The 17,825-nt window shown below is 33.0% G+C and overlaps 2 protein-coding genes and 1 pseudogene across 5 annotated transcripts; 1 reads left to right on the top strand and 2 right to left on the bottom strand.

The window, feature by feature from the left end:
• Positions 1–488: 488 nt before the first annotated feature.
• On the bottom strand, positions 489–3,044 carry LOC146950417 (putative dehydration-responsive element-binding protein 2H). 2 transcript variants are annotated; one of them, XM_085746340.1, is made up of 2 exons: positions 2,906–3,044; positions 489–2,111 (listed from the first exon to the last, which is right to left on the bottom strand). In XM_085746340.1, exon 2 carries the CDS (start codon positions 1,332–1,334, stop codon positions 735–737), a length of 600 nt encoding a protein of 199 aa, XP_085602466.1. In that variant the 5' UTR covers positions 1,335–2,111; positions 2,906–3,044; the 3' UTR covers positions 489–734. The 2 variants fall into 2 exon arrangements, with proteins under 2 accessions (XP_085602466.1, XP_085602467.1); XM_085746341.1 differs by having other exon boundaries at positions 489–1,323.
• Positions 3,045–3,516: 472 nt separating this feature from the next.
• Positions 3,517–4,661, bottom strand: LOC146950416 (uncharacterized; annotated as a pseudogene).
• A 3,794-nt stretch (positions 4,662–8,455) lies between these two features.
• On the top strand, positions 8,456–10,588 carry LOC146950415 (chromatin assembly factor 1 subunit FAS1-like). Of its 3 annotated transcripts, none has more exons than XM_085746338.1 (4): positions 8,456–8,584; positions 8,970–9,037; positions 9,553–9,875; positions 10,129–10,588. In XM_085746338.1, the coding sequence occupies exons 2-4, from the start codon at positions 8,985–8,987 to the stop codon at positions 10,188–10,190; spliced, it is 438 nt and encodes a 145-aa protein (XP_085602464.1). In that variant the 5' UTR covers positions 8,456–8,584; positions 8,970–8,984; the 3' UTR covers positions 10,191–10,588. The 3 variants fall into 3 exon arrangements, with proteins under 3 accessions (XP_085602464.1, XP_085602463.1, XP_085602462.1); XM_085746337.1 differs by having other exon boundaries at positions 8,888–9,037; XM_085746336.1 differs by having other exon boundaries at positions 8,456–9,037.
• Positions 10,589–17,825: the final 7,237 nt, after the last annotated feature.

Here is a 17,825-nt window from a genome sequence, read left to right as displayed (position 1 = left end):
GGGATTCTGAATGTTCCTTTTGGTGCTTATTCATAGTTGGTCCACTAGTGGGAGTGACTTTTCAATTGGGTCTCTTATAAATGTCAATTAAAAAAAATAGCATATCCACATCAAATAGTCTCTTATAAATGTCAACACTTTTCTTAGTTCTTAATTTTCCATTAAATATAAAATGTTTCAATTAAAAGATATAAGAAGACATGTATCAATCTCATAGATTCATCATGAAAAACATTTCTAGTGAAATTTAGTAAAATCTAAATTTCTTGACACACAAAAGTATGAAGCTCTCATTATCCTACTCTCAATCCTGTTATAACCCAAACCATCCAGGCCAAATCCAGTGTTAAAGAAATTGACATTTCCAGCAAAAATGGAACTATTCAAATTCAATAATCCACAGATCAGAGTGCTCTAGTATAATTTTACCAGGGCAGATCACAAGATATTATGCAGTGTATAGTGTATACCTAGAGGCAAAAACAAAATGTAGAAGAAATGTAAAATACATTTCACATCTTATAAGTTAAAACTTGACTGAATATTAAGAGTGCATAAGGCTACTTTCCAACCAAGTTCATTTTAGTTTTACAAATTATTGCAACAGCTAATCAAAAGGACGAAACATCGAGATTCATTACTCCTAAGTTGATCATTAGCAAGAACAAGAGCTAAATATTCATGCCATATCAAAATCCCAGTAAGCAAAATGTACATCATCAACAAGGAACCGATTAACTTATCTCCGGCTCACCTTCCTCATTCTCCTGCTTTATACTTAAGCATAAGGACATTGGTTCCATATCATTACTGTCTTCTACTCCTATCCCTGAGTTATCTGGTATTATCATGGACTCGGTATTTGTTGATACTGCCAAGTGATTTGCATCTGGAGAATCGTTTGAAGATTCATCAGAGAATCTAGTAACCGAAACGTTAGGAAAGTTGAGACGGGCACGAGAACCATACATTGCCCTGGCTGCCTCGTCATAAGCAAGAGCAGCACCAATGGCAGTGGTAAAAGTACCTAGCCATAGCCTACTCCCTCGATTCGGCTCACGGATTTCAGAAACCCATTTCCCCCAAGTCCTTTGTCTCACACCTCTATAATTACACCGCGAGTTTTCCGGCCCTCCTTTACCTTTCATACACCCTTTCTTCGATCCTTTGGCTGCAACTTTGCGAACAGGCTTATCCACATCATTGCCGGCATCAAGTTGGGCATTATATTCCCTCCATCTTGCCAGTATCTTACCCAGGGACTTAGATCCATCCCCTTTTTCACAAGCTTTCGCCAACATATGCAATTCAATCCAAGTAGCACTACAACACATAATAATGAACAAGAAAAATCTGAAAATGTTAAGAGGCAAACATATCTAATCAATTCAATAAATCACTCAATTCATATTGGAATGAACATGTCTTCTGCTACAATTCATATTGGAATTGTATTTTAGTAATTGTACTTGTGAACCATAATTTCCTATCCCACTGAATTTGGTGCAGTAACTGTGTCAAGCAATTTTCGATTTCAACAATCAGATCTCAAAGTAATGACTGAGATAGTTTAAAACTGATCTTGTTATTGTGTAATCTAAACCATCTGATCTCTGATTAACAGCCGAGACTGTTTACTGCGTGAAAACGTGTGCTTTAACCACAGCAGGAAATCCATATCCCATTCTAGCCTACAAACCGACACCACTCTTTTTCGATGCAGTGTGAAGTGATAATTCTGTCATGGTCAGAGTGGAGTTCAAAAGTATGCAGCAAGAAACATACAATTTATTCCATTGTGAAGATCAAAATAGTCAAAACCATAAGAAAAAATTTCAGAACAGAATGATGTGTAATAATTGTGATAAGGGAGGTTCCAAACTTCCAATACAGAAGTTGTTCGATGTAGAGCATTGTTCTAATGCTTCTAGCAACTTGTCAGATTATACAAAGGAAAGATTTTTTCTACAAGCATGAATGCCATAGACCACGATATGCCTGAACTGGTTGTTCTTATTCACGAGGATCAGCAGTAATATGTCAGACAATTGAATCGACAAGGAAGTTTCACCAAAAATAAATTGTGACATGAATAGAAAAAGTGATCAAATCTGAAAAGTTAATGTAAAATTTAGATAAACATGAAAAATCGGAATAATAATGAATAAAAGAAAATCTCAGCACTACATTTACATAATAATGAGCAAGAAAAATCTGAAATGTCAATGGAAAATTTAGATCAACATGTATAATCAATTCAAATTCAATAAATCAAACAACGTAACCCAATTCGCTAACCAGTATAGCATGACACTGACAACATAACCTTCATTAATGTGTTGGTCATTCCATAACCACCTTCATCATACATTAATGATCACTCCCCTCTAAACATGTTTCTTTTAACCCGGTTAGGTATCACAGTTAGATTTCCGAAATCACGGTGAGCCATAGTGGTTTTGCGAAAGCTCAATGTAAGTTTGGTTCCACTTTTGGAGGAGTCAAAAATGATTCTTGAGGTATAGAATTGATTTCGACAAGTTTGATTACCGTCAAGTAGAATTGATTTTGCCTCCAGAATTGATTCTAGATTAATTTTTACACTCAACTATCCAAACATAAATCACTTTACCTTCAACTCACTTTTCAATTTTATAGAATCAATTCATCAAAATCAATTTTAGTCACAGCATAGTCAAACACACTTTTGCAAAATTACGGTGGCCCACCGTGATTTCGGCATGATATCAAACATGCACCAATTCAAAGTACAAACAGCATGTAAACTTCTAAAACAAAATGAATAATTCAATCAAAAGTGTGAAAATTAATTCAATCAAAAGAAAACAAACACAAAAACCCATAATTTGAAGAATGAAAAGAAAATGGGAAAAAGATAGATTACCTGAGTGAAGAGGTGTGAGAAATTGGAAGCGCTCCTGAGAGAGCTTCAAAGAAGAAAGAATCAATGTGAAAAAGATGGGTGCATATTGGGATGAGAAAAATGATGACGAAGAAAACAGAGATGTGTGTTTTTCAAAGACAAGATGACACCGACAAGAAACTAGGGTTTTGTTCGGGGCCGCTACATCATCGTTTTCGAGACTAGACGTGTATGTTATTTGTTTGGTTTTGGAAAGAAAATGGGGGGAAGGAAAGAAAGTGGAAGGAAAGAGTGAGAGTAGAAAGTAGATAAGTGAAGCGATAGAAAACAATTTATGAAATTTTTTTTTTTTCGCCCTACTTTATTCCCAAAAATACCCTACTTTTTTGAAAAATTGCAAAAATGCCCTACTTTTCAGTACCTCGCAACTCCAAGTTGTAAGGTACTTAAAATTTTCTATACATTGCAACTCCAAGTTGCAAGGTAGTTTCTTTTTTTTTTTTTTTTTGAATTTTTTAAATACCAAGCAAGATGGACTTGCGAGGTATTATTGGGTTTTTTTTAAAAAAATTAAATACCCCACAACTTGGGGTTGCAAGGTATTTTTTTATTATTTCCACGCCACCATGCATCATTCCACGCCAACTTTGAGTAAAAAAAAACTTAATTTTAATAAAACAATAAAAATTATTTAACAAATAAAATAACCATAAAATCTACAATTATTACAAATGCCCGGCTGTCCCACACCCTCGTCTTCGACGATTTCTTCCACGATTTACTTGAGCGTCATGTTGGGTTTCGTCATTGTTATATGTAGTTGATTGTGTCTGACTACCATGACCCAACGTCAACGACACATCGTGTTCCCTTGTTGGTCATCCCATATCCAGAAATTGTTCATTGGAGTTCAACGCATCCGGAGAGAAGTGAGATAGTAGGTTTGTTGGTGTTGGTCGGTTGTTGTAGTTTTGGTTGGTGTACATTGGGTATTGCGGGTTGTTGTAGGGGGGTAATTGGTGTTGGAAGGTCTAACTTGGTTTGGGTCATTATAGGATAAGTAGTTACTGCTGGACGGTCCAGCTTGGTTTGGGTCATTGTAACCAAAGTTTGACATTGAATTAAGTTGGTAAGTTGACTGATAATGGGGCTCATATGCATTTCTTGGGATGGTATATGGTGGTGGTTGGATGATATTTTGTTGTGAGGTGTCAAGAAAATCATACATTATAGAACCATGAGTGTTTTGTGTTGTAAGTGGTTGGGATTGAGGATCATCTAGTCGATTCAAAAATTCTTCATCCCAAAACTCATCATGAATTGGTGCTTGGTTGTTGTGAATTTTAGGTTCATGCTCTAGTTCTATCTCCGGATCTTCTTCTTCTTTTGGATCTGAAACTATTGGCATTCTGTCAATTGAAATCCTTAGACGTGGATTGCAAGTGGTTGTCAACCAATTAATATACGCATGAGTTGGGGTGAGAGATCTTGGCCGCAAGCGAGGTAAAGTATAACGCCGTCGGTTGTCCCAATGTTCGCTCTCTTGTGGAAAGCGAAAACCATTTGATTCGTACCACGTCTTGTACCTTTTGTCCAACTTATGGAATTGCTGCATGTTTATTGGGGCCCCTGGTATTTCTTGTGGCAAACCAAATTGGAGTTTGACCCTATCAGTTGGATGCCATTCCACTTTGTCAAAACATATAAGGTAAGTTGTTGCGGTACAATCCCAATAGTCACCAGGCAAATCGTGTGGAACTTTCTTGTATGGTCTCCATTTAAACTGACACAAAAGAGAAAATTTAGTGTACAAGTCCATGCGTAGGGCAAAGAAAGGCCGTCCACCAATTACTCGCATTAGGACCGAGATGGACGATGTGGAAACTGAGAGAAGATGCGGTGTATGTAGGATGCATGGTCATTCCCGCAAAGATTGCATTAATATTAGACATCAGTAGAAATCTAGTCTTTATTTCATATTTATTGTATTGTATTCGTTTTTTATTTTATAAATACTATGATTATTATTATTATGATTATTATTATAATTACTTTTGTATTAATGCCTAAATATATTGTCCAAAATAAAATAATGCAACAAATTATTAAAAATACTTGCTATTAAAATGTAAATAACATAATAATTTTTTTTCTCTTCAAAAAAAAAACATAATAATTTTTTTAAACATATTAAAATGGAAATTACACAATACAACATTAATTATTACAACACAAAATTAAAATTACAAAAATTAAAATTCATAAAACATAAGATTTCATAACCTAACACAAGATGATTTAACATAAGCTACTCGACATTAATTACACTTTCAACGAACAAGTACAACGGGTCTCCTGTGTTTGTTCTCCATCGAAACATGCGCTCCACTTCAATGTCTCTTTCAAGAGTCTTAAAATCATACCTTAACTTCCAGTCATTGTGGACATCATCCAACGAGTAGTACAGTTCTACATGTACAATACGTTTCACCCTTCAAGTAGGATCATTTGTCAAGTAGAAAAAGTAGTTAAAAACATCATTTAATTCGGATAGCGTATCAACCGGATCTAACATCCAACCGCTGAACGGTCGATTTATATGCGCAAATTTAACGCTGGAACGTATTGCATTTGGCATTGTGAAAATAAGGTTAAAAGAAGATAGATGTAAGAATAGAAGATGAAATGGTGTGATAAAATGAAAGATGAAATGAAGTATTTATAGTAGAAGAAATAATATATTTTAATTAATTATAAAATTCAAAATATTTCCACGTGGTCTGCGTGTGGAAGCTAAAAATAATAAAAAAAATACCTTGCAACCCCAAGTTGTGGGGTATTTAATTTTTAAAAAAAAAAAAAAACTCAATAATACCTCGCAAGTCCATCTTGCTTGGTATTTAAAAAATTCAAAAAAAAATAAATAAGAAACTACCTTGCAACTTGGAGTTGCGAGGTATAGAAAATTTTAGGTACCTTGCAACTTGGAGTTGCGAGGTACTGAAATGTAGGGCGTTTTTGCAATTTTTCAAAAAAGTAGGGTATTTTTGTATTTTTGGGAATAAAGTAGGGCACAAAAAAAAAATTCACATTTTATTTCCAACACTATTTTCTTGTTGGATGATATTGATGTGGATCTCACGCATAAAGGTCCGTTTGGTTCATAGAATGGGAGGGGGAGGGATTTTAACGGAGGGGATGGAAGGGAAAGCGAGATATTTTAATTAAAAATGTGTTTGGTTCACGAGGAAAAGGGAGGGATTTTAAAATTAATTTACTGTTTTATTCTTAAACTTAATTAAATATACGAAATGCTTGTTTTTACGATTTTATAGACAGACAAAACAATAACGATGTAATCGATAACAACAAGATGTAGACAATGAGATAATGAATTACTCACATTTCACGTTGGAGGAGGTACGAAGCAGCAATTGGCGGCAACAAAGTAGTAGCAAGGTTGGAAGAGTGGTTTTTACATGTAACAAATAAGAAAGATAGATAACATAATAATAAAAGATGTTGCAATCTTTCAAAAAGAAATGTTGTTATAAGGATAATATATCTAGTAATGGTATGTACCGAGCGTGAGTTAACTCACGTTGTCTCAATGTGACTTAAGTCACGCTGACCGAGCATGACTTAAGTCACGTAAGGGTAGTTTGGGTATTTTCTATGAGAATGAGCAATTCCCTTTGAGAGAAGAGCAATTTTCTAAGAGATATACAAAGAATGTTGAATTTTTAGCATGGGCCCAATTGAAGGAGTTTGTGTACATTGGACTTATAGGTGAAGTTTTAGAGTCCATACCGTCAAAAAAAAATTGAGAATCCATATGGTATGAAAGATCTAAAATTTTAATGTTTTTAGGTGATCCCCGGGATACGATGAAACTATTTGAAAGAGAGTTGAAGTAACATCTATAATAGAAAAATGGTGGAAAATATGTTTAGGTAATTTGAGCAATGGAGAGAAAGATCAAGTGGAGGATAGTCATATCATTAAAGGCAGATAAAGATCTAAAAAAATTATAAGAGAAACTATTACGAAAGACTTGGAGATTGATGAGTTGAACCAAAATATGATTTATGATAAAATATTATGGCGTAATTTGTTTGCTCCTCCAAAGGTCTCAGGTTCGATTCCCTCTGGTGCCAATTTTGGTGGGCAAAGTCCATACAGAGCTTGCTTGGCTTTAAACGGGTCCCCCGCAAGTGGGTGGTGGGATTGGTCCCTTCGGATTAGTCTATTCTTGGATCGGATACCGAGTTTTAAAAAAACAATTATGGCGTAATTTGATCTATGTAGTTGATCCCACTTAATGAGATATGACTAGGTTATTGTTGCTCAATAAATCCCTTAAATTGCTAACAATTTTAAAATAAATCACTTGAAAGTTACAATATGGCCAGGTTTTACTCATAAAAAATGTCAATCGAAAGTTATGACCCAATAGATTAAACAATTTAAACAACTTATTAAGACTTATTAAGTAATTTTTTGTAAAAAAAAAAAAAAGAATTATTAAGTAATTTGAAGGATTTATTGAGCAACCACTCACTGTGTACATATAACAAGCACTTTAATCCCCACAATACTTTTTTTTACCACCTTTAGTTACTAGTATTTGATTGCCATATGAAGATCCATCTACATCCATTATTTGCTTACTCTCCTTCAATGCTCTCATACCCCGTTTAGTGGTGGTATACTATTTTTTCCTAACATTGACTGCATTAGCGACTTAAAAGATTTGGGCAGTGAAGCCAACAAAAATAACACTTGCTCTTCATCTTTGGTATTGTCCCCCTGTATTTTTGGACAAGTTTCTTTCAACACGGTCACTTTTATTTATGGAGCACAATCAAGATCCTGTTTCACCTCACTTGATTTTTCTTTTTCGAAAGAACAATCAAGATCCTGTTTCACTGAATAGTCTTGGATTGTGCATTCCCATCAAATAAAGGAACATTCAACTTCAAAGTAATCGTAACACTTTTTAAAAAAACACGAATAAGATGATAATTAACTTCTTTTCAATTAAATACACTACAAGAATTCCTCAATATACTAGCCAATTCAAAATTGCATTATTGGGGGATTCAGACCCTCAGTAATTACTGGCGGAATAAACCTCCAATAACATAAAAAAAACCCTCAGTAAAGTTACTGACGGAAAAAACCCTCAATAATTCCATGACTTACATTACTGACGGATAAATCCGTCAATAAAGAACCATCGAATTATTACTGGCGGAAATGTTCCGCCAATAATGTAAACAACATGACTTTGTTTTACTGAGGGATATATATCCGTCAGTAATTTTATAACGGATTAAATAGTCCGCCAGTAATGCAAAGTATCCGCCAGTAATACTGTCATTTAATATTCCGTCAGTAACGAATAAAATCCGCCAGTAATTAAAGCATACAATCCGCCAGTAGTCTCCCTTATCCGCCAGTAATGGTCGGATGCCTCTGATTAAAAATCCGCCAGTATTGTAACCAAATCCGCCAGTATTGACATAACACTTATTAAAAAAACCAAATCGCTCAGTTCTCTCCCCTCTCACAAACAAATCGTGTTTCTCTGTTCTCTCCCCTCTCACAAACAAATCGCTCAGTTCGCCGCCGCTGAAGCTTCTCCTCAGTTCGCCGCCTCTGATTCTTTCTCTCAGTTCTCAATCTCCTTAAGCCACGGTAAGCCAACCGATTCTCTAATTTCTCATTCATTCTCCAATTTCTTATTTTAGGGTTTTGAATTGGGATTTTTTTATGGTTTTAGAGTTTTAGAGTTTCAATAGGTGAATGTGGACCAATCTTGAATGTTAAAATCTTGAATGTGTTACGTTTAGTTTCAATAGAGTTTTAGGGTTTCAATAGTTTCAATTGGTCTTACGTTTAGTGTCTCCATATGGACCAATCTTGAATGTGTAATATCAGTTTTAGAGTTTTAGAGTTTTTCCTTTGGGGATTGTGGTTCTGCTTGCTGCTATTTTGTAGGTTTTGGTGCAGCAGGTTTTCTTGCTGCTATTTTGTGGTTCTGCTATGTTCATTTAGCAGCTGTGCTATGTTCATTTAGCAGCTGTGTCCCTCATCAATGGATAGTGTTCTTGCATCAAGTAGTGATATTAAGCCTGAGGATCTTCGCAAGTAAGTACCGTTTTACCCTCTTTAGCATGGGTACTCCAAAATCAATCTTGTGCCCTGTACATATACATGGTACCAAAATTAATTTTTAAAATAAAAAATTGGATTTGGGTACATAATTTGATTACTTTTTGAGTAAATATATGTTTTTTACTACAAAATAATATAATTAGCATTTTCTAATTATTTTTTTTGGTGATGTTGATACCTTTACTTTTATAATGTATGTTTTTCCCTGTTTTACGGGTATTATTCTTTCCCCCTTTTGTACTACATAGATAACATTTTCCGACTCCTCTTTTGTAAATATTATCTTCCTATTATAATTTTCTTGATTCTGCATTTATATTTCTTAATTATATTTTTTGTAAAATTTATGACTCTTGTCTGTTTGATTTTTTTGAATGTTATACTTTAAAAAAGGTTTCCTTATTTTCAACATATCCACACATTAGGTTTTACCTTTCTCTTTCATCTCATGCTGTTCTAGATTTTATGAAAAATGCTTGACTTTGCAGGTCACACTTTCATACATGGCGCTCTTTAGGACAATCAATTCGCTCAAACAGAAAACAGAGATGGGGTTTACGACAGAATCCCAAGACTGAAGCTTTTAACAAACCTAAGCTCACAGATACTAAATCTGCAATTCATGAGGATGAGTTAGGCACCGAAAAGGATGCAGACCGATTAGGAGAAAGTAGTCCAGATGGTAATTCATGCTCAATGAATGCAGACAGTGCCCATCTTGATGCCAAGAAGTACACCATCGAGGAAGGCAATTATTGCAGTTTGATAATACCCCTAGACCAGCCTTTTATGGTTTTTGGCCCGTTAAAAGGTTAGATCATGCTTCATGAATGTATTTCATATTGACTTTTAGTAGGCTATGTCTATTTAAAAAATGGAAACTACAAAAATCAACTATTCTGTTTGTCTCCTCTAGTTATGCAAATGTTTAGTCACTACTTATAAAGGTTCACTGCTTAGTTAAATTAAATGCAGAATATATAAATGACTTATGGTTTTGATTTTCCCCTTTTAGATATAATTAACAAAGAGATTTGTATTTTCCCCTTTTTGAATTCAACCAGGCCAATCCAAAGAGAGAAAGTACAAGAAGATTGCAGCAAAACCAGGACGGAAGCATTGCTGATACTGATGTGTGTATTGCTCAAGTGGATGCTGGATGTTTTTCGGATGGCTACACTACTTGGGGGTTGTGTGTTTAAAAACAATTCTGGTGACATTTCGATGGCTGTGTGCAAGAAAGAAAGTATTGTGACTGATCCTTGTATGGCAGAAGCGCTTGGTGTTAGGTGGTGTCTTCAATTGGCGCGTGATCAAGGTCTTCAAAAATTGGAAATCCAAACTGATGCTCTGGTGGTAGCAGATTGTATCTCAGCAAAACCAGGAACAAATTTGTTTGAATATTATGATCATTAGCTTATTATGTTAGTTTTATAGGTTGTATGAATATTATTTAAATATTTATGATTTTTTACGAAAACTATTTAAGGATTGTACAAATATTATGATATATTGATTAATTAATTTGCGTCTTATTAAATTAAAATTTTATTTCTTTTATTTATTTGTGTTGAATTAATTTTATTTCTTTAATTAGAATTAAAAAGTAGGAAGGGATCACAAAAAAAAAGGTCCATTACATTACTGGCGGAATTTTTCGTCACTAATGCAAATCTGTATAAACATTACTGGCGGAATTTTCCCTCAGTAATGGAGAGGTAGTCTTGACAAAGCATTACTGAGGGATTATTCCGCCAGTAATTACTGACGGATTGCAATCCGTGAGTAATTACTGGCGGAATAATCCCTCAGTAATGCTTTGTCAAAACTAACTCCCCATTACTGAGGGAAAATTCCGCCAGTAACATTTCTGACGCTCATATTACTGAGGGACTCGAATCCGCCAGTAATGCGTATTACTGAGGGATTTTTTGCATTACTGGGGGATTATTTCCACCAGTAATAAGGAAAATTCTTGTAGTGATAGTGTGACACTCCTTTTCTTCTCTTCCTTCCTTGATCGAATCATTTGCTCTTATCTCTAAAAAAAAAACTCAATAACATTTTATTACTCAACCAATAAACTCCCAAACAATTGCAATTTTCACACAAAATTGCAAACCTCAATCACAATGTTTGCACAAAAAAATTGCAAACTCTCAAGGCACACAACTACTCGAACCCTAATTCCCCTAAGAGACTAAGACTAGTGTTGTTGTGATGAAGAAAACTCAATACAAGTCTCTTGTGAAGGGATGTCCATGGAATGGTTTGCAAATCCATTAAAATGTATGCGTGGATAGCTTGTATATGTTTATTTTAAATCTCTAGTGAAGGATCTAGTACCACTTATACTAATACTTTATCCAATTAAATAAATACATTTGTTTGCCGTTACAAAATAATGCAAGTCTCCATATTTATTAGGTTCTACCTCTTTTTTCTTTCAACTACTTGGTGTGTAAATTGGATGAATTCATAATTTGCCACAACAAATTCCACATAAATATATAATGCAACGTTTGTTTTTTCTGAATGGCAAGTACAACGTTTGTTAAGATCAACATCTAGCTTATTTCAACAACAAAAAAATATGAATTGATTTAATCATATTAAACTATTAAATTCAAATGACAATAAAATAAACCTATCACTTTTATGTTTATCTATATTTGTCTTGCATCTAATCCTCTGTGTTGATGTTATTGGTTGCTAGCATAACATTTTTCGACTCATCAAACAAGTGAAAAAATTGTTCCAAAAAAAAAAAAAAATCAAGTGTAAAAATTGACATTTCTTTCTTCTCTGTTGATAAATAAATCTAAAATTAATACTATACGCAGTTGCAAAATAATTCATAATTGTGTTTAAATTTATTTCCTTTTTATTGTTCCCATCTTTTTTTTTTTCGTGAAACCTGTTCTCATTCTATTTTAGAAGCTAAATTCATATATATAAGCCAATAATTGTGTTTAAATTTATTTCCTTTTTATTGTTCCCATCTTTTTTTTTTTCGTGAAACCTGTTCTCATTCTATTTTAGAAGCTAAATTCATATATACTAGTATAGTGACCCGTGCCAAGCACGGGGAAATAAAAAACTTTTTTGATCAAATGTATAGATTTTATATTATGTTATCTTAAAGTTATAAGTGTGGTTATAATTTAAATTTGATATGGAAAAAAATATCATTTTAATTTTGTTAATTTTGTATATATTTTGAAATATCTAAACATTGCACATAACTTAGCATATGTAATATTTTTGCAAAAATACGCTGACGTACTGTATATTATTATTTGTTGACATAATGTATTTTATTAATCACAAAAACTAAAAAAATTGTATTTTTTTATATAATAGTCAGCGTCTGTGAATGCAAACATTAAATTTTTTATAGGTGTGTATAAATATAGTTTGGGCTACAGAAACGCCGACTGTTATTTGTTTTTATTTTTTACAAAAAGAATGGTCTAATGTACTATTGTATTTTAGGGTAACAATAATGTAAAAAAAATGTTTCGCGTATTGTTATACTTGAAAAGTGCATCAATTAAAAGTCAATGGCAGGAGGACCTGCTTATATAGAAATTGCATGTCCTGTAATGACCAGTACGCCTTACAAAGAAATTAAAAAAAAACGACTTCCAAACAATACGCAACTTTGGTTTTCTAAATTATAGCAACAACAATTCTAAAACATAACCAATGATCATACTTTTTGAAAAACTTCACGATACACAACATTTGTGGTCTCCTTCCAAACATTATTATCTTCATCCAACATGAGCAGCTTCAAACCTTTTCTAGAAGTAACTCGAGAGATAGCGACATAGAGTTGTCCATGCGTGAACACGGGCTTAGGAAGATAATCTCCCACTCGAGATAAAGATTGACCCTGACTTTTATTTATTGTCATTGCAAAACAAAGCGTCAATGGAAATTGCCTACGCCTGAATTTGAAGGGTAGTCCTGGATCACTCGGAATAAGATTTATCCTGGGAATGAATACCTTGGTACCTGCCCTTTTTCCCGTAATTACGGTAGCAGTTATCGTGCTCTTTCCTAGATGTGTAACTGTCAGCCTCGTACCATTACACAGTCCATTGGCCTGATCGATGTTTCTCATCAGCATAACTGGACATCCCACCCTTAGTTTCAACCGGTGATTTGGAATGCCAGAGCTCTTAATACCATTAAGAAATTCCGTACCAAGCACGGGCTAGAATTTCGTCATACTTGAGGGAGAAAGTTGGTATTGTTAAAGTTCAACATTGAATAAAAGAGTGTAAGTTGAACAACTTATAAGTAAAAAAAATAACTCATATACTTAAGGCTTAAAATTTTGGATGAAGATGATATCATTCTAACTTATGTGGTTACTCTTTTTAAAATGTGTGGATCCACACCAGTGTTGGCTCCCTTAGAAGGCCCAACAGTGGCATGATATCCCAGTTCAACATTTTGGGGGGAACGGAGTGGTTCTTGGTGGTCGATCACGGGCACATAAAGTTTGACACTATCCACACCGGTGTTGGCTCCCTTAGAAGGCCCAACAGTGGCATGATATCCTAGTTCAACATTTTGGGGCGAACAGAGTGATGTTAATGTGTCAAGTGTGAGTTAAAGTTTCAAATTTTATGTAAGAGTATATGTTCAGCAACATATAAGGACATGAAAATGTGATATCAATCTCGCTTGTGTGGTTGCTATTAGCCTAATGTGATTATACAATCCAATGTAGTTTGTAGGTGTCATTTGTTTAATGTTTTTAATCTTAAATTTTAGTTTTTAAACGTCATTCACTTTCATGTAAAAACAATTATCCAACATCTGTTATTTCAAATTATTTTCTTCTTGGTCTTTGGTGGGATCCGACAATGGAAAAACATAGATGTGTTTTGGTGAGTTGATAAAATACATGCTTATTAGACATTTTAAATTGATGTGACATTTTTTTAATGAATCTAATAGTTTGGTGACATAATTACCCAGTAATCTCCAACACCTTCAACAAATCTATAAAATTACCTTCAATTCACTCTTTTCCCTATACTGACACAGATAAAACAAACTCCTTACTTTCTTCTCCTTATAATTTCTCTCATGTTTAAATTCATGTTTCTTTTCTTTGTTTTTCTAATTTACTTTCTCTCTTATCTAAAAGAAAGGAACAAAAACATTCATCGATGAAACCGCTATCAACCCACATTTTTTACCATGATGTGTCTCTGCCTTTATCTGACTATCTCACAAAATCACAAACACATGGAGTCTAATATTTAAGAGAGAGATGTTAATGTTTCATGTGTGAGTTAAACTTCTACATTTGATGCAAGTGTGTGTGTGTGTGTGTACACACACATACACACACTAACCAACATATATGTGACATAACCAATATACCTAACGTCTTAAGATTTCAGGTGAAAATGTGGTGTCAATCTTACTTGTGAGGTTTCTCTTAGTTAAATTTGACAATCAAATTCATTACAGACTACCTCAGAAATTCAAGCACTATGATAAACTATTTTTTTTAGTTCTGATATCTCATTTGCTAATTTTGTTATATTAAATATAAGTTTTTAGATGTCATTCACTTTCATACAATTTGTTTGTCTAACCTCAAATATATCAAATTTCTTTCTTTTGATCTTTGGTGGGATCGCACTAAAAAAATTATAATTGTATTATGTTGAGTTGACAAAACACACGCTCATTGAACATTTTGAGTGAAGATTTGATGCTAAGTTCACATGTGTGATTGCTCTTGGTCTAATATGGTGATCCAATCCAATGTAGGATCCCTATTGTCTTAACATTATGATAAACTACTTTGTTAGTGTTTGGATGTCATTTGTTTAAAAAAATTTATCTTAAAAATTAATCTGTGTATGTCATTGTTTTCATGTTATTTTTTATTCAACCTCTATTATTTCAAATTCCTTCACATTTGGTTTTTGGTGTGATCTGACAATGGAAAAATCTGCATGTCTTACATTATTTTAAAACAATGTGATTTTTTTTTTAAAATGACGTGACATTTTTTTAATCAAGCCTAATTTTTTGGTAAAATAATTATTCAAAAATCTTCAACTCTTTCAACAAACCCAAAATTATCGACAGCTTAGTTTATTTAATATACTCTCACGAATAAAACACACTACATATATTTCTCCTTTATTGTTTCTTTCATCTTTGAAATCCTTTTACATATGTAACAGAAAAAATCCTTTTTCATATTAATTTTTTTCTTTATAACTTCTTTTATCTATTATTATGAAAGAAATGAACATAAATCTCCCTCTATGAAACCGCTTTTAGCCCACCTTCTTGAACATGTTGTTCCTCTATTTGACTTTATTTGACCATGCCATATAATTACAGGCACAAATGTTTGCTCACTTCATTAAGAGATGTTAATGTGTCAAGTGTGAGTTGACATTCTACATTGGATGGAAGAGAAAATTTTCAACAACATATAATGAGATGTTCCATGTACCCAATGCCCTAAGGTTTTGTGTTAAGATGTGGTTTCAATCTCACTTGTACGGTTCATATTGACCTAATATTAATATCCATTTTAGTGTAGGCTCACCAAGAAGTCCTAATATTATCGCAACATTATGATAAACTATTTTGTTAGTTTTTGGGAGTAATTTTTTTTCTTCTTTATCTCGAATTTTATTTATTGGATATCATTGACTTTCATGCTATATTTTTTATTCAACTTCTATTGTTTCAAAATCCTTCACTTTTGATCTTTGTTGGAATTTGACAATGGAAAATTGGATACATATTATGCTTAGTTAACAAAATACATGTTTATTAGAATTTTTAAAATAACGTAACTTCTTTTTTATTTTAAATTTTTGGTAAAGCATTTACCCAAAAAACTGCAACTCCTTCAACAAACGTGTAAAATTACCATCAACTAACTTTATTCTCTATATTCTCACTATCAAAAAGCATAAACCCCTTTATTCCTTATCATTTCTCTCATTTCAAATTCTTTTTATCTTCGTATGAAAGGAACAAAAAATTTCCTCCATTAAATCAACTCAACACCAACCCACTTTTTTTACCATGTTACACCTTCCCTGGTCTTATTTAGCTATGCTACCAGATCATAGATGCAGATAGTATCAAACTTAAGCGATGAAACATATAAATGAGATGACCCAGATACCTAGTACCTTAACAATTTGGATGTGGTATTAACCTCACTTTTGTGGTTGCTCTTAACCTAATGTGATTATCCAACCCTGTTTATGCCCCTTTGGAAGTCCCAACGTTATGATGAACTTTTTTATGTCATTTACTTAATTTTTTATCTTAAAATCTAGTTTTTAGATGTCATTCGCTTTGATTCTATTTTTTAATCCAACCTCCATTATTTCACTTTCCTTCTTATATGGTCTTCAGTGACATCTGACAATGACAAAATATAGATGTGATATGTGGAGTTAACAAAATACATGCTTATTAGACATTTTAAGTGAAGATGTGGTATCAATCTCACTGGTGTGGTTGATTTTAGATTAATTTGATGATCAAACCCAGTATATGCTCCTCTCTGAACTATTAACGACCTATTTTGTTACTTTTTGGATGTCATTTTTAAATTATTTATCTTAAAATTTAGTTTTTGGATGTTATTCACTTTCATGCCCTTTTAAGTCAACCTATATCATTTCAAATTCCTACATACATATGGTCATTGGTTGAAATGCAGGTGTGTTTTTCTAAGTTGACGAAATATATGCTTATGAGACATTTTAAAAATATTGGTTTTTAATTGAGTCTAATTTTTTGGTAAAATAATTACCAAAAAAACTCTATCTCTTTCAACAAAATCATAAAATTACCAACAACTCACTTTATTGTCATGGTAAATTAATTATCCAAAATTTTCTATTCCTTCAACAAACCCATTAAATTACCAACAAATGTGTTTGACTAAGCAATCCCAATCAGCAAGAACAATTAAACCAACCAATAACTGCTTTTAATAAAAAAATAAGATGAAATATGGTTCGGGTATAAGAAGTATGTCATTTGTCGTGATTATAATTTGAAATAGTAATTCATTTTCTAGTTCTTTGCAATTCTCTAACTCAAAGGGTTTAGTCTAGTAGTAAAAATACATACTGTAGATTTAGAGGTTACAGGTTGTGAGCCATTCAAGTACCCTTGGGGATAGGTAATGAAAATATTACACTGAGTGTTTTTTTATCTCTAAGATCTTTTCTACGTGGTGCAAAATTAAATTCAATCATCGTAACTTTTTTTTACCATAAAAAAATTACCGGGACTTTTATTTTTTTTTAATAATGACATTAAAAGTCACACCTCAAGAATCATTATGGTTCAATGATCATTAATTTATTTTTGTATTAAAATACATTTAAGTGCATTATTATGTTATTAAAAGACATAATGTACAAAAAAGACATTTACTTTCATTATGAAGTCCATACTTTGATTGATTCTTTTGTAAAAGATTTTGGTTGACATACTTCGTTGCAGCTTTTCTTAAGAAATATGAAAAATGCAAAGGGTGCTTACATACATGGACGGAGGGATTAAAATCAAAGACCCAAGCATATACTAATAACGCATGACATATGTAAATAATAATGAAATTATGTCATGTACTCATGTTTCAATATTTTATTGTGTGAGTATAGATGCTATATATATGATCAAGACAACCCAAAAATTTCAACTTTAAAAAACCAAGAAAGATACATGAGGTGAA

Source organism: Medicago sativa, chromosome 2 (genome assembly GCF_051527215.1).
Source record: "Medicago sativa cultivar Bolivia chromosome 2, Bolivia_mono, whole genome shotgun sequence".
NCBI classification, from domain to species: Eukaryota; Viridiplantae; Streptophyta; class Magnoliopsida; order Fabales; family Fabaceae; genus Medicago; species Medicago sativa.
The sequence above is the reverse complement of the archived record's forward strand: the minus strand, read 5'-3'. Positions and strand labels throughout refer to the sequence as shown.

Excerpts from the sequence above, each read along its gene's own strand:
- LOC146950417 (XM_085746340.1), bottom strand. The coding sequence starts at position 1,334 with ATGTGTTGTAGTGCTACTTGGATTGAATTGCATATGTTGGCGAAAGCT.
- LOC146950415 (XM_085746338.1), top strand. The coding sequence starts at position 8,985 with ATGGATAGTGTTCTTGCATCAAGTAGTGATATTAAGCCTGAGGATCTT. Across the intron at positions 9,038-9,552 it reads AAGCCTGAGGATCTTCGCAA|GTCACACTTTCATACATGGC; the intron begins GTAAGTACCGTT and ends TTGACTTTGCAG. Across the intron at positions 9,876-10,128 it reads GGTTTTTGGCCCGTTAAAAG|GCCAATCCAAAGAGAGAAAG; the intron begins GTTAGATCATGC and ends GAATTCAACCAG.